Source organism: Bos grunniens, chromosome 4 (genome assembly GCF_055505025.1).
Source record: "Bos grunniens cultivar Pamir isolate PY7600 chromosome 4, Bosgru_T2T1.0, whole genome shotgun sequence".
NCBI classification, from domain to species: domain Eukaryota; kingdom Metazoa; phylum Chordata; class Mammalia; order Artiodactyla; family Bovidae; genus Bos; species Bos grunniens.
The window spans coordinates 110514618-110539766 of NC_141168.1; the positions used below are offsets into that span (position 1 = coordinate 110514618).

At 40.0% G+C, this 25149-nt stretch overlaps 1 protein-coding gene and 1 non-coding gene across 8 annotated transcripts in view; one reads left to right on the forward strand and one right to left on the reverse strand.

Moving 5' to 3' along the window:
• Window positions 1-25149, forward strand: part of PEX1 (peroxisomal biogenesis factor 1) — an 81619-nt gene extending 56470 nt beyond the window's left edge. For 4 of the 7 annotated variants that reach the window (XM_086397899.1, XM_086397905.1, XM_086397904.1 and 1 more), the window contains 5 exons: window positions 444-620; window positions 1696-1926; window positions 6028-6222; window positions 6507-6637; window positions 24660-25149. In XM_086397899.1, the coding sequence (XP_086254025.1) occupies window positions 444-620; window positions 1696-1926; window positions 6028-6222; window positions 6507-6637; window positions 24660-24744 (819 nt within the window). In that variant the 3' untranslated portion in view covers window positions 24745-25149. Of the gene's footprint in view, window positions 1-443; window positions 621-1695; window positions 1927-6027; window positions 6223-6506; window positions 6638-7390; window positions 7481-23042; window positions 23107-24659 lie in introns of all 7 variants that reach the window. The other 3 variants (XM_086397901.1, XM_086397906.1, XM_086397900.1) reach the window with 2 other exon arrangements.
• TRNAW-CCA (transfer RNA tryptophan (anticodon CCA)) lies at window positions 13060-13132 on the reverse strand. Its single transcript has one exon. It is a non-coding gene; the product is annotated as a tRNA-Trp (tRNA).

Consider the following 25149-nt stretch of genomic DNA (forward strand, 5'->3'; position numbering starts at 1 on the left):
ATCCATGCTGGTTATGTAGAGATACGCCTTTTAACCACTCTAGTCCTGTGTTCCCAAATTTAGAAACGAATGGATAAGTGAAAGAAGAAATAGACAGATCAATAGTCACAGGTATAAATGTATATCACATGTAGCGATTATTTTAATTTTCTTTTTGAAACATTTCTTGGCTCCTTTGCCCAAATCTAGAAGATAAGCACTAAGCAATGATCTACACTGAATAGTTGAGAATGTTGATTTTCATTCATTTTCCTCCCTGTGTTCCTTCTGTTAGACAAAAGTACCAAGGAGGATAGATGTAGCCTGGTGGTACATTGCTCAACTGATCTGTAAAACTGATTAGATACATGAAGTGAATGTATAAGGAAAATCTTGTAAGATGCACAGTTGAAAATACTGCGTTCAATGGTATTTGTTAAGTCGGTGAGTTTTTCTCCCTTCAGGCGTCACGTCTTGAAATCTTAAACGTGCTCAGTGAATCTCTACCCCTGGCAGACGATGTGGACCTTCAGCACGTGGCCTCGCTGACCGACTCCTTCACGGGCGCTGATCTGAAAGCACTCCTTTACGGCGCCCAGTTGGAGGCCCTGCACGGGAGACTGCTGACCGGCGGGCTCCAAGTGAGTATTGGAGGAGGCTGTTACTGTGGCGTCTTACAGCGATGCGAGCAGTCCAGTGTCAGCTTCAACCTTAAAAATAAATTTTATTTTTGAAAATCTTGAGTTTAACTTTATAGAAGTTTGCCTTTAGTCAAGTGTACCATAATTGGGGTACTGGCTTTGTAGAGAATTTGTACTTACATGAAGAATTTGGTGTGTTTCTTTCACTTTACCTTACTGTTGGCAAAATATAGTTGGTGTGTGGAAGGGTATCCTTTGAATTGAGGTGTCAAGAATTATATTGCGATTTCAGATTTTTTACTTTTTTAAAAAAATCATCAAATAGTTGTTTTGAAGCTCAGGTTGCCCCAGGTCCGGCCAGGAGGAGCCCCTTCGGATGGCTTCTGTGCCTTTGCGCTGTATTGTCCTCATTCTCTGATCATTACTTCCCTACAGGACAAGATGTTCTAGGTTTATCCTGTACTTTTGGTATTCCAGCCCCAGAAAGTTTTTTCTGTAAGGATAATATTTTAATTTTTGCAACAAAGAATTTGAACTCTGCCGTATTATGGACTTTACCATATATTTTCTAGGAAGACTTTTCCTATATCCTCCTCTCCTTCACATTTTGTTGGAAGTTATTGCAGGGACTAAATTTAGATACTTCCAAGTTTGTGCTACTTATTTTGGTAAGCCACAGAAGGTGTTTCCTCCCCCCGCCCCACTTCATTAGCAGAAAGGGTGTTTATTTGTAAAGCACTCTATAATGATGCATCAACCATGTTTTAAAATGCTTTCTCATTTCAGAATAGAAAAATATGAATTTAAAGAGACATGAAAATAAAATCCAGATGTCTGAGTCCTAGCTTTGTTAGTTTTGGGGGAGATGGTTGGCCAATTACCCATATACTCCATTTTGTCTTTCCTTATTTTAATAGTTAAAATTATGTGATATGCCTCAGAACCATTAGAGAATCAATAAGAACTTTTGTAAAAAGGGCCTGGAGTTTCCTCAACCTGTTAGAATGCTGTGTGGTTTATTTTGAATTGTGGATTATTTGAGCTTTACAGCTGATTGTCCTTTTGTGTGTTTTAGGATGGAGGTTCCAGCTCTGATAGTGACCTGAGTCTATCTTCGATGGTTTTTCTTAACCACAGCAGTGGCTCTGATGATTCAGCTGGAGACGGGGAATGTGGCTTAGAGCAGTCCCTGGTTTCTCTGGAGATGTCTGAGGTGCTTCAAGATGAATCGAAGTTCAACATGTACCGGCTCTACTTTGGAAGCTCTTACGAATCAGAACTTGGAAATGGAACCTCTTCTGATTTGGTAACTTGTGTAGTTGTCCAGTTTTGAACTAGGAAGCCATATGTCGGTTCAGTTTATGTCCTAACCAGCCCCATGTCTTTCTGGTTGGTGTGACTCCGTCATAAAGCACTCTTTCCATACACTAGTCAGTCATTTCCATTCCTTGTGAAGACGGGGCTGGCAGTAAGGGAGCCGAGGTAGCCAGGGGTGGGATTACCCTTTGGTTTCTTTAAGGTTTTTCTCTCTTAATTAGCAGCTTTAAAACATCTTTAGTAGCAGATCAATTTTATATTAAACTTAAATTCTATTATTGTAGAACACTTAAGGATAATCAGAAATTTGGTATGATAATCTCAAAAATTCTGACAACAAAATGTTGTCTTTTGGTAATACTTCTGGTAGAAAGTATAAGCATAGTGAAAAAGTTATTAGTAATGTTTCCACAGGGAAAATGTTTAGATTCAGTTTGTGTGTTTCAGTTGCTAAGTCGTGTTTGACTCTTGCAACCCCATGGACTGTAGCCCACCAGGCTCCTCCGTCCATGGAATTCTCCAGGCAAGAGTACTGGAGTGCGCTGCCATTTCCTTCTCCAGGGGATCTTCCTGTCCCAAGGAATTTGAACCTGGGTGTCCTGCATTGCAGGCAGAGTCTTTACCGACTGAGCTACGAGGGAAGCCCAGATTAAATTTGGGCAATACCATTTTTCTAAATTAAAATAGCATTCAACACATATCTCAGAAGACAGTGATTCACTGTTACTTTATTGGTAAACTTAACATTTTTACAAATATTCAGTAATTTTTTAGGTAGATTTCCTTAATTAGGTTTTAAAAAATATAAAAGTAACCCATTTTCAGTCTCAAGAATAGTAAGCAGTTTTAATTCTAGTCTTTGTTTTCTGTTTCTTAACATGTAGAAATGCCCCAGAACCTTAGTATAACCTATCATTAGAGCATTAGTGGTGGATTTATAACAAAGCATTTAAAAAAAAAAAAAAAACACCTGGCATGATGGCAGTTTTCACTCTGTGGTGGTTCAACCACGTAGGTATAGATGATCCTTTATAGAATATGAATGTATTTTAACCTGCTTATATTTTAGCTAGTTACAATGTAAGCTTCAGATCAGATCAGATCAGTTGCTCAGTCGTGTCCGACTCTTTGTGACCCCATGAATCGCAACACGCCAGACCTCCCTGTCCATCACCAACTCCCGGAGATCACTCAGACTCAGGTCCATCAAGTCGGTGATGCCATCCAGCCATCTCATCCTCTGTCGTCCCCTTCTCCTCCTGCCCCCAATCCCTCCCAGCATCAGAGTCTTTTCCAATGAGTCAACTCTTCACATGAGGTGGCCAAAGTACTGGAGTTTCAGCTTTAGCATCATCCCTTCCAAAGAAATCCCAGGGCTGATCTCCTTCAGAATGGATTGGGTGGATCTCCTTGCAGTCCAAGGGACTCTCAAGGGTCTTCTCCAACACCACAATTCAAAAACTTCAATTCTTCGGCGCTTAGCCTTCTTCACAGTCCAACTCTCACATCCATACATGAGCACAGGAAAAACCATAGCCTTGACTAGACGAACCTTTGTTGGCAAAGTAATGTCTCTGCTTTTGAATATGCTGTCTAGGTTGGTCATAACTTTCCTTCCAAGGAGTAAGCGTCTTTTAATTTCATGGCTGCAGTCACCATCTATAGTGATTTTGGAGCCCAGAAAAATAAAGTCTGACACTGTTTCCCCATCTATTTCCCATGAAGTGGTGGGACCGGATGCCATGATCTTCGTTTTCTGCATGTTGAGCTTTAAGCCAACTTTTTCACTCTCCACTTTCACTTTCATCAAGAGGCTTTTGAGTTCCTCTTCACTTTCTGCCATAAGGGTGGTGTCATCTGCATATCTGAGGTTATGGATATTTCTCCCAGCAATCTTGATTCCAGTTTGTGTTTCTTCCAGTCCAGCGTTCTCATGATGTACTCTGCATATAAGTTAAATAAGCAGGGTGACAATATATAGCCTTGACGAACTCCTTTTCCTATTTGGAACCAGTCTGTTCCATGTCCAGTTCTAACTGTTGCTTCCTGACCTGCATACAGATTTCTCAAGAGGCAGATCAGGTGGTCTGATACTCGCATCTCTTTCAGAATTTTCCACAGTTTATTGTGATCCACACAGTCAAAGGCTTTGGCATAGTCAATAAAGCAGATATACATGTTTTTCTGGAACTCTCTTGCTTTTTCCATGATCCAGCAGATGTTGGCAATTTGATCTCTGGTTCCTCTGCCTTTTCTAAAACCAGCTTGAACATCAGGAAGTTCACGGTTCACATATTGCTGAAGCCTGGCTTGGAGAATTTTGAGCATTACTTTACTAGCGTGTGAGATGAGTGCAATTGTGCGGTAGTTTGAGCATTCTTTGGAATTGCCTTTGTTTGGAATTGGAATGAAAACTGACCTTTTCCAGTCCTGTGGCCACTGCTGCGTTTTCCAAATTTGCTGGCATATTGAGTGCAGCACTTTCACAGCATCATCTTTCAGGATTTGGAATAGTTCAACTGGAATTCCATCATCTTCACTAGCTTTGTTCGTAGTGATGCTTTCTAAGGCCCACTTGACTTCACATTCCAGGATGTCTGGCTTTGGGTGAGTGATCACACCATCGTGATTATCTGGATCGTGAAGATCTTTTTTGTACAGTTCTTCTGTGTATTCTTGCCATCTCTTCTTAATATCTTCTGCTTCTGTTAGGTCCATACCATTTCTGTCCTTTATCGAGCTCATCTTTGCATGAAATGTTCCTTTGGTATCTCTAATTTTCTTGAAGAGACCCCTAGTCTTTCCCATTCTGTTACTTTCCTCTATTTCTTTGCACTGATCACTGAGGAAGGCTTTCTTATCTCTTCTTGCTATTCTTTGGAACTCTGCATTCAGATGTTTATATCTTTCCTTTTCTCCTTTGCTTTTCGCTTCTCTTCTCTTCACAGCTATTTGTAAAGCCTCCTCAGACAGCCATTTTGCTTTTTTTCATTTCTTTTTATTGGGGATGGTCTTGATCCCTGTCTCCTGTACAATGTCATGAACCTCATTCCATAGTGCATCAGGCACTCTATCAGATCTAGGCCCTTAAATCTATTTCTCACTTCCACTGTATATTCATAAGGGATTGGATTTAGGTCATACCTGAATGGTCTAGTGGTTTTCCCTACTTTCTTCAATTTAAGTCTGAATTTGGCAATAAGGAGTTTATGATCTGAGCCACAGTCAGCTCCCAGTCTTGTTTTTGCTGACTGTATAGAGTTTCTCCATCTTTGGCTGCAAAGAATATAATCAATCTGATTTCGGTGTTGACCATCTGGTGATGTCCATGTGTAGAGTCTTCTCTTGTGTTGTTGGAAGAGGGTGTTTGCTATGACAGTGCGTTCTCTTGGGAAAACTCTATTAGTCTTTGCCCTGCTTCATTCCGTATTCCAAGGCCAAATTTGCCTATTACTCCAGGTGTTTCTTGACTTCCTACTTTTGCATTCCAGTCCCCTGTAATGAAAAGGACATCTTTTTTGGGTGTTAGTTCTAAAAGGTCTTGTAGGTCTTCATAGAACCGTTCAACTTCAGCTTCTTCAGGGTTACTGGTTGGGGCATAGACTTGGATTACTGTGATATTGAATGGTTTGCCTTGGAAACGAACAGAGATCATTCTGTCGTTTTTGAGATTGCATCCAAGTACTGCATTTCGGAGTCTTTTGTTGACCATGATGGCCACTCCATTTCTTCTGAGGGATTCCTGCCCGCAGTAGTAGATATAATGGTCATCTGAGTTAAATTCACCCATTCCAGTCCATTTCAGTTCGCTGATTCCTAGAATGTCGACATTCACTCTTGCCATCTCTTGTTTGACCACTTCCAATTTGCCTTGATTCATGGACCTAACATTCCAGGTTCCTATGCAGTATTGCTCTTTACAGCAGCGGACCTTGCTTCTATCACCAGTCACATCCACAATGTAAGCTTACCCGTGTTAAAGTTTTCCTGCTGAAAGTTTGTCATTTTATCTTTGATAAGTACATAACTTTTTTCTCCCTTGCTCTTTTTCCTTCCCTCCCATCTCTCATTATTAAACTTCACCATGCAGAGCTCACAATGCCTGTCAGCACCAAGCTCCATGACTCAGGAGTTTCCCGGAGCTCCTGGGAAAGATCAGTCACTACGACCTCCATTGTTCAGAACAGCCTCCCAGGAGGGTTACCAAGAACTCACACAGGAGCAGAGAGATCAACTGAGGGCAGATATCAGCATCATCAAAGGCAGATACCGGAGCCAAACTGGAGTAAGGCTTTCCCCCTTCATCGTAATTGTAAAACTTTTACAGATTGTTTTTCCTGTTTTTGATATGTATTTTTTTGATTTGTAAATGTGCTCTCTTTATAAAGGGCTGAAATACATGGATCGGTCAAACAGTTATGTGGTAACACATTTTGGTAATTTTATGAGAAAGGGAAGGCCTAGTCCCAAGAAAATGGCAAAAGCAAATAACATTCTTTTTCAAAAGCAAATAACTCTTTTTCATTATGTCCCTTAGTTAACTTTCTGTCATTTTATTTTTTGTTTAAGGAGGATGATGCCCTTAACCCACCAGGACCGAGCAGAACCAGTTTGGCTATTAGCCAGTCACATTTAATGACTGCGCTTAGTCATACTCGGCCGTCCATCAGTGAAGATGACTGGAAGACCTTTGCTGAGTTGTAAGTAACAAATTCTGATTCAGAAGTATACATACTACTACAAGCGACAGTTCTTCAAACTTCTAGAGTTCTTTTTCGAATCACAAATATGTGGAATATTTAAAAGCCAATTCAAAAACATTTGCTTAGCAGCCATGCATTCAAACACTCAAAAATGTCAGGAATAAAGAAGTCAAAAATAAATTTTTATTTTTATATAAATGTATGTTTATATAAATCGGACTTAATCAAATAGTTAATGGACTTTTTAAATTTTAAAAACAAAAAGTATATTAATGAAACATGATTTCTCTCTACAACGATCCCCATTTCTAACTTAAATAACCACAGTAAGACTAAACTGTTTTCAAATTAAATCTAGTTTCAATAAACTTGGCCTGATTATTTATATAAGTCAGCAAGAATAGTAATTGACTATATAGGTGCTTTTTGCTGGAAATTTTTAGAAGGAATCTCAGTTTGGTGTTTTAGAAGACTTGATGCTTGGAAGCCAAGGCAAGTACTTACCATAAGATTTTGCTTGCAGTAGCTATATACTGTTGACCCTCAAACAACATGGACTTGAACTACAAGAGTCGATTTCCAGTAAACATGTACTGTAGTACTACACAATCCATGGCTTGTTGAATCTGTGGATACAGAGGCTGACTGAAGATTTATGTCTGTTAGTGAGGGGTGGGGTTGGTACGCCTTACTCCTGTGTTGTTAAAGGGTCAGCCGTATTCAGGTGGCTTAAATTCCTCTCTTTTGGAGGTCCCCAAGATACCCTCAAGTCCCTATACCTGCCCGGAAATGACCTTCCTAAACTCATCTGGGAAGATTACTGGGAACTCTGAAAAACAGGTACCAGGCGGGTTTTCCAAGGGGCGTTATTGGTTCCATAAAATCAATCTTAGTTTCTTAGGACTGGTCTCCTTTGTTCTCCGTGCACTCTCACGTGTGACATTACAGTCAAAGCCTTGGTAAGACAGCCGGTGCTTCCAACTGTGTCCTGTCACAAGGAGAAAGGATTCTCATGGAACTTATGGAAATAACTGTAGCCAGAGGAATATTGTTTGAGAGTTTCTGAATTCTGGAAGGATCAGGTAGAAAACATGTTTCATTTTTGTTCACAAAGGCATATTTAGCCAAATTATTGATGGCTTAAAAGAAAAAGTTTTCCTTAAATCTGGAAAAAATAAAACAATACTTGATAAACCCAAAGTCATAAAAACTATGATGTCCTCAGTAGTTCATTCAGTCCCATGTAATTAACTTTTATGGATCTTTTGTTAGCAGTTTTACGAAGCCATCAGTTTCTCCATTAGAGTTCTACAAATTCTTACCTGATTCAGTGATATAAACTTTCTGAAAGTTACCAGAAACCAGCTCTTGTTAGAGTACGTCCATGAGTCTCACTGAAGATCTAGCACTTTCGCAGGAACACTTTTACAATAATTATAAATGACAAAAGACTTAAAAATGGCCGTGGTTAAAGATTTGATGAAACTCTTTACTGTCTTTGCCAACTTTTCTGTAAATCTGAAGCTCTTCTAAAATAAAAAAAAAATCTGATGAAGCATCACTATGATGCAGTTGATGAGGAAATTTGGTCATTTCTGTAACATACAATTTTAAAAGATAACTGGAATTATAGGAGTTGTATACAGTTCCTAAATGTCTGATATGTAATATTCATAAGGCATGTTAATAACATACCCATATAAATATAACTGAGTATCGTTTGTAGTATTTTTTCTTGACAATGCTTCCTGTGTAATGTAATATATCAAGTAAGCCTAATTTATCTTTCTCTTTTTGTAAGGAGAAAGGGAATAGATCTCTTGAGATGTTCCAGGGGATCTCTGGAAAATCACAAGAGTTAATTCAAAGTCAAAAAGCCTTATTTAGAATTTGGGGAAGTTTGTCAAAACTATCAAGAGGTTTTAAAACACCAGTACTATCTTACGTATCTTACTATTAAACAATACTTACTCGCTTAACCATAGTGTCAGATTTTGCAGGCAAATGCAGAGTTACATAGTTGTAAAAATGAAACACTTAAGACTTTCTTAAGACATGAGGCATAGGGAATTCTTTGGATAAAATAGGATTTTGATTTCTAAAAATGTTTTCTATGAAGACTACTTAAAAAGGTAAAGAACCTTTCATAGTCTCAGCAGTAGCAGACCAATAGCCAAAAAAATTTTTGTCCTGAAGGAGAACATTTTAATATCAGTAGTATATAAACTAAAACTTTTTTTAAACCCCATAGTAAATTCATTCCATTTTTCCACCTTGACTACACAAAGTCTGTCTCTCTGCAAGTTTCTGTATTTGTTCAGTTTGTCCTTTATTCTTTCCCATTCTGAAACAGTCAGAATAGAGTTGCGTAGCTGTTTTCCTTGTAAATTCTCAGTTCTAGTTAAAGACATTAATTAGAATTCTTAACACAAAACTTAACTTGTAATTTTGAACTGTTACACTAGCATTTTGTAGACTGGTAGATTACTGCATACATTTCATAATTTCCGGAAGAATACACCTTAACAGTACGATTCTTCAGTGTAGAATAGGACACATTTCTTTATACTTTGAAATATTTTTATTTTCTACATTGTAAGAACCCAAAAGTAAATAATACTATGTTCAGTAGTTAATGTTTCAGTATTTTATCATATTTAAAAATGATCTAGATATCCAGTGAATTTTCATCATTTACCAAAACTAAGGGTTTAAGTTACTGAAGAGATTACGGAAACAAAGGAGACATACCATAAAAATTATTACTGAGAAGTTCACTTATGAAAATTTTATGGGATATTAAAGCAGTTAACTGTCATGGCAAGTTTCATAACATATACTTTAACTTTTATTTAGTGGACAGTATCCCAGATCACTTTATTTGGATTAGTTTGTATTATGTTTCTGAGAGTTGAGAAATCTTAAATTTGTGCTTTTTTCTCTAAGCCAATTAAGTAAATCATTTTACAAATTATGGCAATATTCATCCAAAATACCATATATACATTGATATAACAAACACAAACAGATCCTGTTTAATTTCCATCCCCAAATTTTAGCCTTGGGAGGTTTTTTTTTTTAATTGGAATATTTTACTGTGTTGTTAGTTCTTATACAGAACGTGTATCGGGTATTTGTATACATGTATCCTTTCGCTCCCTCTTGAGCCCCCCTTCTGCCCCACCCCTCTAGGTTGCAACAGAGCCCCCAGCTGAGCTCCCCCTGTTACTCAGCAGCTTCCCATGAGCTGTCTTACACATGGTAGTGTATATACGTCAGTTCATCCCACCCTCCCCTTCCCCCCACTCTGTGTCCACAAGTCCCTTTCTCTACATCTGCTTCTCTATCCCTGCCCTGCAAATAGGTTCATCATATATGCACTTACGATTCTTAGATTTAGATTCTAGATTCCACATATATGCAATAACATACAATACTTGTTCTGACTGACTTCACTTTGTATGAGACTCCAGGTTCATCCACATCACTCCATATGACCCAAATTCATTCCTTTTTAAACCATGGGAGTTGTTACGTGTGTGTGAAAGTTGTTCAGTCACATGCAACTCTTGCAACCCCATGGACTGTAGCCTGCCTGGCTTCTCTGCCCGTGGACTTCTCCAGGCAAGAACACTGGAGTGGGTTGCCGTTTCTTCCTCCAGGGGATCTTCCCGACCCAGGTCTTCTGCACTGCAGGCAGATTCTTTACCATCTGAGCCACTGGGGAAGCCCAGGAATTTTTATAAGTCTGTATTTTTTAAAAAGCCTCTCCTGTTTCTGCTCCTTTTTTTCCCCCCAGTCTCAGGTGATTGTGGACAGTGTTTTAGTTATCTCCTAGGATATGTACAGGGACAGAGGAAGAAAGTCAGTTTTCTGCTTACTTATGTTTAAATAGAGTTGATTTACAGCATTAGCTTCCGGTGTACTACAAAGTGATTCAATATTTATAGATTACACTCCATTTAAAGTTACTGCAAAATAATGGCTACATTTCCCTGTGATGAACAATACAGTCCTTGTTCCTTGTTTTATCCAGAGTAGTTTGTACCTCTTAATCCCCAAACCTGGCTTGCTCCTTTCCTTCCTTCTCTCGTCTAGTAACCACTAATTTGTTCCCTGTATCTGAGTCCATTTCTGTTTTGTTTTATGCATTCATTTGTTTTTTTAGATTCCAAAGTAAGTGATATGGTATTTGTCTTTTCTGATGGTACTCTCTAGGTCCATCCATGTTGTATCAAATGGCAGTGTTTCAGTCTTTTTTAATGGCTGAGTAGTACTCCTAAGTAATATTCCATCTTATTAAGCCAGTGGTTTATTGATGGACACTTCTGTTGCTTCTATTCCTTGGCAATTCTAAATAATGCTTCTTTGAACATTAAAATACATGTATCTTTTTAAATTACTATTTGTTTTTCTACTATATTACTATATTTATTAATATTCTATATATAGCAATATAGAGTATAGTAATACTATATAGCATTACTATACTATATTACTAGTTATAGTGTATAGTAATCTCTATATAGTAATATCTAGTATACTAATTAATACTAATCACATTCTGGGTAAATACACCCAGATTAGAATTGCTGGTTACATGGTAGTTCTATATTTTAGAGGAACATCCGTATTGTAGGGAGCCTCCATTTTGTTTTCAGTAGTGGTTAGTTACATAAACGTCCGTTGACACCAGTAGTGTCAGACGGTCCCCTTTTCTCCTCTTCCTTGCCGTTATGACCTATAGTCTTTTTGATGATAGCCATTCTGACAGCTGTGAGGTGGTATCTCACTGTGCTTTTGGTTTGCATTTCTCTAATTAGAGATGTTAGCCTTCTATCTGTATGTCTTCTTTGGAAAATGTCTGTTCTGATCCTCTGCCCATTTTTCCTCAGGTTTCTTTGATATTGAGTTGTGTGTACTCCTTACAGTCTGGGTGTTTCTGGTCACATCATTTGCAAATATTTCTTCCCATTCAGTAGGTTATCTTTTTGTTGATTATTTCCTCTTTCTAGGAGTCTGGAGGTACATTTATTATCAGAAGTCTAGAGTAATTATTTACAATTTCCTATCTTTAAATAGTTCTAACATCCTGATCTTTTACACTATCTGCAATCATTTTGAGGTGAATAGGGGAGGTCTGGGGGTTGGTAAAGAGAGGTGAACTTTTGAATTGTTTCTAGAGCCACATTTCTGATTTTGCAGAGACCAATTTGTAAAATATGGACAGTTTCTTATTTCCTCAAAAAACTGGATTGCAGCCTGAATGCTATCAAGGGCCTGACCCAACCATCCAGCTACATGAAGAAGATCTTTAACTATGAAGGAAATCAAAAGATGTTGCCTCTAAGAGACCCACGTTAGGGCAAAGGGCATGCACAGATTAAAAGTAAGGGGATGCAGGAGGATGCCATCGCAAGATGGCAGAGTAGAGGGCTGTGAGCTCACTCTCTTCCTGCAGAAACACCAAAACCACAACTAACTGGTGAACAACCATTTATAAAAAAAATTACTGGAACCTCCCAAAAAAGATATTCTACATCCAAAGACAAAAGCCACAATAAGATGGTAGGAGGGGCATTACTGCAAATCCCATACCTTCTGGGTGGGTGACCCACAAGCTTGGAAACAATTCTACCGTGGAAGTTATCCCACAGGAGTAAAAGTTTTAAACCCCACATCAGCCTTCCCAGCCTGGGGGTCCAGCCCCCAGAGAATCTGGCTTTGAAGGCCAGTGGGGTTTGATCACAGTATTTCTACAAGATGGGGAGAAACACAAAGTCTGCTCTTAGAGGGCACACACAAAGTCTCATGTATACAAAGACCCAGGGGAAAAGAGCAGTGACCTGATAAGAGACAGGGACAGACCTACCTGCTAGTACTGGATGGTCTCCTGCAGAGGTCAGGGAGAGAGGTAGTGGCAACCATGACTCACTGCAAGAACAAAGACACTGGCAGCACCGATTCTGGGATGTACTTACTAGCATGAATCCTCCCCGAGGCTGCCATTAGCCCCTGCAGGCTCCAGTGCTGGGTTGCCTCAAGCCAAACCACCAACGGGGCAGGAACACAGCCCCACCCATCAGCAGACAAGCGGATTAAAGACTCCCTGAACATGGCCCTGTGCACCAGAGGGACAAAATCCAGCTCTACCCACCAGTGGACCAGAATCAGCCTTTCTCATCAGGAAGCCTGCACAAACGTCTCAGTCAGCCGCAACCACCAGAGGGCAGTCAGAAGAACTACAGTCCTGCGGCCTGTGGAACAGAAAAAGCAATCACAGAAAGTGAAAGTGAAGTCACTCAGTCATGTCCAACTCTTTGCGACCCGGTGGACTGTAGCCTACCAGGCTTCTCCTTCCATGGGATTCTCCAGGCAAGAATACTGGAGTGGGTTGCCATTTCCTTCTCCAGGGGAATCTTCCCAACCCAGGGATCGAACCCGGGTCTCCTGCATTGGAGGCAGACGCTTTAACCCCTGAGCCACAGGGAAGCCCCAGAAAGTTAGTCAAAATGAGATTGAAAAGGAATATGTCCCAGATAAAGGAACAGGATGACACCCAGAAGAACAACTAAGTGAAATAAAGATAGCCAACCTACTAGAAGAAGAATTCGGAATAATAGTGAAGATGATCAAAGATCTCAGAAAAAGAATGGAGGCAAGGCTTGAGAAAGATACAATAGATGTTTGCTGAAGACTGAGAAGAACTAAGGAGCAAACAGATGAACAATCTGAAATGAAAAATACACCAGAAGGAATCAATAGAATAAGTGAAGCAGAAGAACAGATAAGTGACCTGAAAGATAATAGTGAAAATCACTGCCACGGAACATAACAAAAGACAAAGACAGTCTAAGAGACGTCCAGGACAATATTAAAGGCACCAATATTTGCATTACAGAGTTCCCAGAAGAAAAAGAGAGAAAGGATCTGAGAAAATATTTGAAGAGATAATAGCTGAAAAATTCCCTAACATGGGAAGGGAAATAGTCACCAACATCTAGGAAGAACAGAGAGTCCAGATAGGATAAACCTAAGTAGGAACATGTGTAAGGAACATGCTGAAACACATATTAGTCAAACAAAGATTGAATACAACAAAAGAAAAATTACAAACATTAAATATAAAAGCAACAAATGCCATCCAAGAGAACTCCCATAAGTTTATCAGCTGGTCTTTCAGCAGAAACTCTGCAAGCCAGAAGGGAGTGGCATGATATATTTAATACATGCAGAAAAGGCTGTTGACAAAATTCAGCATCCATTTATGATGAAAAGGCTCCAGAAAGTTTTTTCAGAGGAAACACACTATCAATATAACAAAGGCCATATATGGTAAAGCTACAGCTAACATCTTCAGTTCAGTCACGTCCAACTCTTTGTGACCCCATGGACTACAGCACGCCAGGCCTCCCTGTCCATGACCAACTCCCAGAGTTTACTCAAATTCATGTCCATTGAGTCAGTGATGCCATCCAACCATCTCATCCTCTGTCGTCCTCTTCTCCTCCCACCTTCAATCTTTCCCAGCATCAGGGTCTTTTCCAATGAGTCAGTTCTTCGCATCAGGTGGCAAAGTATTGGAGCTTCAGCATCGGTCCTTCCAGTGAATAGTTAGGACTGATTTCCTTTAGGATGGACTGGTTGGATCTCCTTGCAGTCTAAGAGACCCTCAAGAGTCTTCTCCAACACCACAATTCAAAAGCATCAATTCTTTGGTGCTCAGCTTTCTTTATAGTCCAACTCTCACATCCACACATGGCTAGAAAAACCTTTGTTTTTGACTAGACAGACCTTTGTTGGCAAAGTAATGTCTCTGCTTTTTAATATGTTGTCTAGGTTGGCCATAACTTTTCTACCAAGGAGCAATCATTTTTTAATTTCATGACTGCAGTCACCATATGCAGTGATTTTGGAGCCCCCCAAAATAGTCTGTCATTGTTTCCTATCTATTTGCCATGAAGTGATGGACCAGATGCCATGATCTTAGTTTTCTGAATGTTGAGTTTTAAGCCAACTTTTTCACTCTCCTCATTCACTTTCATCAAGAGGTTCTTTAGTTCTTCTTCACATTCTGCCATAAGGGTGGTGTCATCTGCATATTTGAGGTTACTGATATTTCTCCCAGCAATCTTGATTCCAGCTTGTGCTTCATCCAGCCCAGCATTTCTCATAATGTATCCTGCATATAAGTTAAATAATCAGGGTGACAATACACAGCCTTGATGTACTCCTTTCCCGATTTGGAACCAGTATGTTGTTCCATGTTCAGTTCTAACTGTTGCTTCTTGACCTGCATACAGATTTCTCAGGAGGTTGGTCGGGTGGTCTGATATTCCCATCTCTTGAAGAATTTTCCACATACTTAACAGTGAAAAGCTGAAAGCAGTCCCTCTAAACGGGAATAAGACTAGGATGCCCAATCTCACCAGTTTTATTTAACATAGTTTTGGAAGTCCTAATCATGGCAATCAGAGAATAAAAAGAAACAAAAGGACTCCAAGTTGGAAAAGACATTAAAATGTCACTGTTTGCTGTTGAAGTGATACTATACATAGAAAATCCTAAAGACACTACCAGAAACACTACTGAGCCCATCAATGAATTCATTAGAGTTGCTGGTTACAAAATTAATCCACATAAATCTGTTACATTCCTAGATACTTACAATGAAACAAAAAGAGAAATTAAAGAAGCAGTCCCATTTACCATCACAGCAAAAAGAATAAAATACCTAGGAATAAACCTACCTAAGGAGACAAAAAACCTTTACTGTGAAAACTGTGAGACACTGGTGAAAGAAATTGAAGATAACACAAACAGATGGGAAAATATACTATAGTCTTGGACTGGGAGCATCAATATTGTGAAAATGACTGTACTACACAAGCCACGCGACACATTCATTGTGATCTGTATGAAATTACCAATGGCATCTTTTACAGAACTAGAACAAAGAGTCTTAAAGTTCATATGGAAACCCAAAAGACCCTGAGTAAGAGCAATCTTAAGAAAAACAGCTGAGAGAATCAGACTTCCTGATGTCAAGACTATATTATAAAGCTATAGCCATCAAGACAGTATGGTTCTGGCACAAAAGCAGACATATCATCAATGAAACAGGATAGAAGCCCAGAAACATAAACAATGGAGGAGAGACAGTCTGTTCAATAAATGGTGCTGGGAAAACTGGACAGCTCCATGTAAAAAAAAAGAGAACATTTTTTAACACCATACAGAAGAATAAACTTGAAATGGATTAAAGGTCTAAATGAAAGGTCAGACACTATAAAACTCAGAGGAAAACATAGGCAGAACTCTGACATAATTCACAGCAATGCCTTTTTCAATCCATCTGTCAGAGTAATAGAAATAAGAACAAAAATAAGCAAATGGGACCCAATTAAACTCAAAATCTTTTGCACAGCAAAGGAAACCTTAAGCAAAAAGAAAAGCAACCCACAGAATGGGAGAAAATATTTACAAATGAGAGTTGACGAGGGATTAATCTCCAGAATTTACTAACAGTTCATGGAGTTTAATATCAAAATAAACAACCCAATCAAAAACTGGGCAGAAGACCTAAATAGACATTTCTCCAAAGATGACATACAGATGGCAAAGAGGCATAATGGAAAGATGTTCAACATCACTAATTACAGAAATGCAAATCAAAACTACAGTGAGGGCTTCCCTGGTGGTCCAGTGGTTAAGAATCTGCCTTGCAATGCAAGGGACATAGGTTCGATCCCTGTCTGGGAAGATCCCACGTGCCACGGAGCAGTTAAGCGTGTGTGCCACAACTACTGAGGCCGAGCGTGCGAGAGCCTGTGCTCTGCAACAAGAGAAGCCACTGCAGTGAGAAGCCTGTGCACCACCACTGGAGAGCAGCTCCCACTTTCTGCAACTAGAGAAAGCCTGTTCGCAGCATCAAAGACCCAGTGTAGTCAATAAATAAATAAATTCTATTAAAAAAAAACTACAACGAGATATCACTTTACAGCAGTCAAAATGGCTGTCATCAACAAACCCACAAACAGTAAGTGCTGGAAAGGGTGTGGAGAGAAGGGAGCCCTCCTCCACTGTTGGTCAGAATGTACACTGAGACAGGCACTGTGAACAGTATAGGTGTTCCTTAAAAACTCAAAATAGAGATACTCGATGATCCTGCAATTCCACCCTGGGCATGTATTTGGAGAACAATAGTCTGAAAGAGTACATGCACCCAGTGTCCACTACAGTTCTATTTACCAGAGCCAAGACATGGAAACAACCTAAGTATCCTCTGACAGGTGAGTGGATACAGAAGATTTGGTGCATACACACACAGGCATATTACTCAGCCATTACAGAAATGAAATAATGGACCTAGAGATTGTCATACTGAATGAAATAAGTCAGACAAAAAAAGACAAATACCATATATTGCTTTTCTGTGGAATCTAAAAAAAAAATTATTCAAATGAAAGGGAATGGACAAAGATACTCCATCCAAACAAATGACAAAACAGGGATTGCAATTCTCATATCATACAAAATGGACTTGAAAACAAGATTATAAAGAAAGATAAGGAAGGACATTAATGATAAAAGCCTCAATACATGGAAAGGATATGACACTTGTCAACATATATGCACCTAATATAGGAGAACCCAAATGTATAAAACAAATACTAACAGATTCAAAGAGAGAGAATGAAAGGACCACAGTAAGAGACCTTAACACCCCTCTCACATCAATGGGCAGACCTTTGAGACAGAAAGTGAATAAGGCAACAGAGATCCTAAATGATAAAATAGCAGTTAGACTTAATTGATGTCTTCAGAACATAACATCCAAAAACAAACAAAAAAACCAAAATACATTCTTTTCAAGTGGACATGAAATATTCTCTAGGGTTGACCGCATCCTAGGACACAAAACAAGCCTCAACAAATTTAAGAGTATAGAATTATTTCAAGCATCTTTTCTGATCATAATGGCATGAAACTAAAAGTCAACCACAAAAAAAAACGAGAAAAAAAATTACATGCAGACTAAACAATATGCTACTAAAATCCAAGTGGTCAGCAAAATTGAAGAAGTGAAGTACTTTGAGGCAAATGACAATGAAAACAGAACCATATAAAATCTATGGGATGCAGTGAAAGCGGTTCTTAGAGGGACGTTCACAGCAATACAGGCTTCTTTAAGAAACAGGAAAATATAACAACTTAATCCACCACTTAAAGAACTAGAAAAAGAACAAACAAAATATCACAATGAAGGAGATGATAATAAAACTCAGAAGTAAAATAGATATAAGAAACATAAGAAAAGATCAATAAAACCAAGAGCTGGTTCTTTGAAAGGTAAACAAAATTGGCCAGGCTTAGTAATAAGAAAAGAGGGAAGACCCAAATAAACAAAATATGAAAGAGAAGAAATCACAACTGATGCCGCAGGCGGAGGAAAGGTAAGAATAGTATAAACAGTTGCTGTGTAGTCACTAAGCTGTGTCTGACTCTTCGCAACCCCATTTTTGGGGTTGCAGCAAGCCAGACTTCCCTCTCCTCCAGTGTCTCCCAGAGTTTGCTCAAGTTTATGTCCATTGAGTCAGTGATGCTATCTAAACATCTCATCCTCTGCCGCCCTCTTTACTTTGTTCTACTATGAACGTACTGTGTTCTACTGTGAACAATCATGTCAACAAATTTGACAGCCTGGAAGAAATGGATCAATTTTTAGAACAACAGCCCACCAAAACTGAATCAAGAAGAAATAGATAACCTGAGCAAACCAATCACTAGAAATGAAATAGAATCTAATTTTTAAAACTCCCTTCAAACAAGAGCCCAGAACCAAATAGCTCACTGGGGAATTGTACCAAACATACCACGAAGAAATCACATTGATCCTTCCCAGACTCTTCCAAAAGATTGAAGAGGAAAGAATACTCCCAAAGATATTCTTTGAAAGCACCATCACTTTGACACCAAAACCAAACAAAGACAACCAAAAAAGAAAATTACAGGCGAATACCTTTGATGAATAGAGACACAGAACTTCTCAACAACACGTTAGCAAAGCGAATCCAACAACACGTGCAGAAAGGCACACACCACGACCAGTCTGGATTCATCTCAGGGTCACAGGATGATTCCGCTTCTGAAAATCAGTGGGATGCAGCACATCTGGATGACAGTAAAAGTGACTGGTGAAAGGAATCCAGGTTGGAAGAGAAGAAATCAAACTGTTTGCTGATGACGTGGTACTATATACACAGAAGATCCTAAAGACGCTACCAGGAAGCCATAAACAAAATGAAACACAACCTACAGACTAGGAGAAAATATTTCTCCCAGTGATGAACTAGGAGATGCAACTGACAGAGGGTTAATATCCAAAATATACAAACGGCTCATACAGGTCAACAACAAAAAAACAATCAACCCGATTGAAAAATGGGCAGGAGACCTCAGTAGACATTTCTCCTAAGACAACATACATATGGCCAATCGGCACACAAAAAGATGCTCAGTGTCACTAATTATTAGAGAAATGCAAATCACAACCAGAGTGAGGTACCCCCTCACACCAGTCAGCATGGCCGTCATTAAAAATTCTACGGATAAAGAATGCTGGAAAGGGTGTAGTGAAAAGGGAGTGCTCTTACACTGTTGCTGGGAATGTAAATTGATACAGCCACTATGGAAAACAGTATGGAGGTTCCTCAAAAAACTAAAAATACAGTTGCCAAAATATCCAGAATCCCTTTCTTGGGCATATAGCCAGACAAAACTATTAATTTGAAAAGACACCCAAGACCCCTGCTTACACAGCAGCATATTTATTATAGCTGAGACATCAGTTCAGTCACTCAGTCGTGTCCGACTCTTTGCGACCCCATGGACTGCAGCACACCGGGCCTCCCTGTCCATCACCAACTCCCAGGGTTTACTCAAACTCATGTCCACTGAGTCGGTGATGCCATCCAACCATCTCATCCTCTGCCGTCCCCTTCTCCTCCCGGCCTTCAGTCTTTCCAAGCATCAGGATCTTTTCAAATCAGTCAGTTCTTCACATTACTGCTACTGCTAACTCACTTCAGTCGTGTCCGACTCTGTGTGACCCCATAGATGGCAGCCCACCAGGCTCCCCCATCCCTGGGATTCACCAGGCAAGAACACTGGAGTGGGTTGCCATTTCCTTCTCCAATGCATGAAAGTGAAAAGTGAAAGTGAAGTCGCTCAGTCGTGTCCGACTCTTAGCAACCCCATGGACTGCAGCCCACCACGCTCCTCTGTCCATGGGATTTTCCAGGCAAGAGTACTGGAGTGGGGTGCCATTGCCTTCTCCATCTTCACATTAGGTGGCCCAAGTATTGGAGTTTCAGCTTCAGCATCAGTCCTTCGAATGAATATTCAGGGCTGATTTCCTTTAGGATGGACTGGTTGGATCTCCTTGCAGTCCAAAGGCCTCTCAAAAGAGTCTCCTCCAACACCACAGTTCAAAAGCATGAATTCTTTGGTGCTCAGCTTTATTTATAGTCCAACTCTCACATCCATACATGACTACTGGGAATACCATAGCTTTGACTAGATGGAACTTTGTTGGCAAAGTAATGTTTCTGTTTTTAAATATGCTGTCTAGGTTGGTCATAACTTTTTTTCCAAGGAGTACGTGTCTTTTAATTTCATGGCTGCAGTCACCATCTGCAGTGATTTTGGAGCCCAGAAAAATAAAGTCTGACACTGTCTCCACTGTTTCCCCATCTATGTGACATGAAGTGATGGGCCCGAATGCCATGATCTTAGTTTTCTGAATGTTGAGCTTTAAGCCAACTTTTTCACTCTCCTCTTTCACTTTCATCAAAAGGCTCTTTAGTTCTTCACTTTCTGCCATAAGGCTGGTGTTATCTGCATATCTGAAGTTATTGATATTTCTCCTGGCAGTCTTGATTCCAGCTTGTGCTTCTTCCAGCCCAGCGTTTCTCATGATGTACTCTGCATATAAGTTAAATAAGCAGGGTGACAATATACAGCCTTGATGTACTCCTTTCTTGATTTGTAGCCAGTCTGTTGTTTCATGTCCAGTTCTAACTGTTGTTTCCTGACCTGCATACAGATTTCTCAAGAGGCAGGTCAAGTGCTCTGGTATTCCTGTCTCTTTCAGAATTTTCCAGTTTATTGTGATCCACACAGTCAAAGGCTTTGGCATAGTCAATAAAGCAGAAATAGATGTTTTCCTGGAACTCTCTTGCTTTTTTGATGTTCCAGAAGATGTTGGCAATTTGATCTCTGTTTCCTCTGCCTTTTCTGAATCCAGCTTGAACATCTGGAAGTTCACAGTTCACATACTGTTAAAGCTAGGCTTGGAGAATTTTGAGCATTACTTTGCTAGTGTGTGAGATGAGTGCAATTATGCATTAGTTTGAGCATTCTTTGGCATTGCCTTTATTTGGGATTGGAATGAAAGTTGACCTTTTCCAGTCCTGTGGCCACTGCTGAGTTGTCCAAATTTGCTGGCATATTGAGTGCAGCACTTTCACAGCATTATCTTTTAGGACTTGAAATAGCTCAACTGGAATTCCATCACCTCCCCTAGCTTTGTTCATAGTGATGCTTCCTAAGGCCCACTTGACTTCACATTCCAGGATGTCTGGCTCTAGGTGAGTGATCACACCATCGTGATTATCTGGGTCTGAAGATCTTTTTTGTACAGTTCTGTGTATTCTTGCCATCTCTTAATATCTTCTGTTTCTGTTAGGTCTGTACCACTTCTGTCCTTATTGTCCCATCTTTGCATGAAATGTTCCCTTGGTATCTGTAATTTTCTTGAAGAGATCTCTAGTCTTTCCCATTCTATTGTTTTCCTCTATTTCTTTGCACTGATCACTGAGGAAGGCTTTCTTATCTCTCCTTGCTGTTCTTTGGAAGTCTGCATTCAAATGGATATATCTTTCCTTTTCTCCTTTGCTTTTTGCTTTTCTGAACTGAGACATGGAAACAACCTCAATGTCCATTGACAGATGAGTGGATAAAGAAGTTGCCGTGTGTGTGTATACACACACACACACATACCCCGGAATATTACTTAGCCAAAAAAGTGAAATAATTGCATTAGCAGCAACATGGATGAACCTGGAGGTTATCATACTAGGTGAAACGGGTCAGAAAGAGGAGACCTGTAGACGTATGCAACCCCAAGGCTGGCTGTTGTGCCCCTCTGTGTCTTTTTCCTGTTGTCTTTCCATAGGCAGCATAAGACACTTGTTTAGCATTAGCACTCTTCATGTGTTTTTCAAAAACAGAAGTTTTCTCCAGTTTAAAGGATCCACCTGGCCACTGACAGACAGGGTCTTAATGGTGACTGTAACCTGCAACCCTTTTTATGGCTTAACCATGAATGACCATAAGAAGTGTCCAAAAAGAGTGCAAAAGACGTAGCTTTCAGAAGATCCACAAAGTTTACTCACAGAGCTAGCCAAAGAAAGCAAAGTGCTTCATGGTCACAGGCAGTGAGAATGGGGCAGTGAAGATGGAGTCTCCCGTCTCCCACCAGAGCGCGTGATGCCGCCAGTTGCCGGCCTGCCCTCCGCTGCACTCACAGGAGCTCCTGGAGCGGGACTTCCCTGCACCAAGAAGACAGTGAAGCTTGAGCCAACAAAGGCCCCTGTGGGCTGGGACACCTTAAAGCCAGCTCCCTAAGAGCTGGCACAGCTGGACAGAGATCGCTGCTTATCACTTCCTGTCTCAGATCCTGAGTTTTCTTGATGCCCATCAGATTCAAGCTGATACTTAATCTTCTGGCTGGCTTCTCGCTGGTTAAGCCACAGAGAGTCACAAACCCATACCAGTCACAAAGCCAAGCTCTCAAGACATAGAACAAGGGGAAACCTCATCTGTTTAAATAAAGGGAACCCACTGCAGTGTGTCTCAACAAATGCACATCTATTAGAACCATAAAGTCACCAGTCTCTGAGGCCAGTGGGCTTGAACAATGGGCGTAAATTAGAACCTCCCCTGGTGGCTCAGCTGGTAAAGAATCCGTCTGTAATGCAGGAGACCCTGGCTCGATCCCTGGGTTGGGAAGATCCCCTGGAAGAGAGCATGGCAACCATTCCAGTATTCTTGCCTGGAGAATCCCCATGGACAGAGGAGCCTGGCAGGCTAGAGTCCATGGGGTTGCAAAGAGCTGGACACAACTAAGCGACTAGGCACACAGCACACACTGCATTTCCACTCTTTGGTTTTCCTCCTTATGAGAAGTGACACAAAAGCTACAGACAGAAGCAAATAGCCATGTTTGGGGAGAACTGGATCAACAGAAAACAAGAGTACTCAGAAGATATCTTTTCCAGAGTCACTGTAGCTAAGGCACTAGTTCACACAAAATTTTTTCTCCTGCTTCTGAATTTAGAAAAGGACTCTCCCCACTCTCACTTCCACTGAACCTGCAGGCAGAGACCCAGGAGACTGACGTGGTAAGGATTCTGACCCTTGACTGGCTCTTGTCAGAGGTCCCAGGATCTCCCACCTGCAGCGACGGGAGGCCTCCATATGCACCAAACTGCAGGGGTAGCAAAAACTTTCCCTTCTCGGTTCTTTGGCTTCTCTATAATTTACTGACATAAGATGTTAACAGGTGATAAACTAGTTTTGTAGATACAGGAACCCCATAAAAACAAGACTTATTGGCGGTCAATGAGCTGAGGCCTCTGTAGTGTCCTGAACTGAGGGAAGGGATGGGGCCTGAAGCTTCAGAGGTGAAGAGGGCAGTTCACAAGGAGATGAGACGAGCAGACTTTCACTCTGCCACACAGATAAAAAAAGTTATGTCTGGGAAGAGGCTGTCTGGTGCAGGCCCCAGTCTCAGTTCTTTAAGGCAGTTAAGGGAGAGGTAAAAGGCTTTCCTGGGTCTGCTGGGTCTTGATTTCCTTCAGCTCAAAATAATCCATGTGCCAAAGTGGTTCACTAGGGGGGCCATATTCTGCTCCCCTTCAACAAAATATGTGCTTATTGTAGAAAAATCAGAAAACAAAGGGGGGGAAAAAACCCCAGCAGTTTCCCTAAACCTCATTACCTCCCAAATCTTATTTATTTGTGTGCTTATGTTTTCTCTTACTAAAATAAGACACTGCACATAATGCTGTATAGCAGTCACTCGTCCATCCACACATCTTTAACATTGTTTCACATTTTAAATAAGTTTACTATTTTGTCATTTTATATAGTACAGCTATGGCATAACATCCAATTTTTGGACATAGAAGTTGCATCCAGGTTTTCAGTATGAGTAATGTGATAAACATTCTCTTACCTCTGTTTGCACATATCCCTAATTATTTCACTGGGATAGAAGTAGAATTGTTGCATCAGTTTACTCACATTTTTTTTTAATGCTTTTGAAATCTACTGCCAAATTGTCTTTCAGAAATGTATGTAGCAATAGCAATATAGTTATAGTACCAGCTTCACCTTACCCTAATGTTAAGTATTTTAGTCTCTCTCTAAACTTGGCCACCTCGTGCGAAGACTTGACTCATTGGAAAAGACCCTGATGCTGGGAGGGACTGGGGGCAGGAGGAGAAGGGGACGACAGAGGATGAAATGGTTGGATGGCATCACCGACTCGATGCACATGAGTTTGGGTGAACTCCGGGAGTTGGTGATGGACAGGGAGGCCTGGCGTGCTGCAGTTCATGGGGTCGCAAAGAGTCGGACATGACCGAGCAACTGAACTGAACTGAAACTTGGCCAATTTCGAGAAAAGTCGTATACGTCTTAAAATCTTACATTTCTCTGATTACAGTATAGTGGTTGATCATTGTCCTCTGTATTTTCTCTTTTCCAATTTGCCTGTTCATCCTCTGTGTTCCTTTTCTGTTGTAGTGTTCAACTTTTAAAAACTCTTATAAGAACTTTTATAAGAACTGTCTTTTGTTTCTTAAAAACTTGTTTGCAGCAATCCATTGTTTATGTTTTGTAAGTTCAGCATTTATAAGTATTAAATGTTATCTCATTTTTTTTTTTTAAGGTATGAAAGCTTTCAAAATCCAAAGAAGAGAAAAAATCAAAGTGGAACAGTGTTTCGACCTGGACAGAAAGTAACCCTGGCGTAAAATATGCTTCTGATTTTGCGTACGTGTGTGTATGTGGTGTTTGTCCCTGTGTTGTAACACTGAAAATGGTGTCTGTACGTGTCTTTTTAATTTAACTTGTTAATCTATAAAAACAAAGATTGGTAAACCTGTTATCTAATGATCAGGATTATTTGACAGTAATACTTTAAAATAAATTGAGATATTTATAACAGATTCTGTATTTTATTTCCTATATATGTAAATTCTTACTGAAATAAGGTTGGCCACATGGAATAACTGATTTTTTTTCTCCTTTGAAGAAGAGAGAATGTAATTAAGTACATTTCTTAGAATTCACGGTTGCATATTCAACATCTTTCTTTCATTTGATAAGTTTTGTGCACCTTGATTATTTTGGAAATAAAAAATTCAGTTATCTACTGA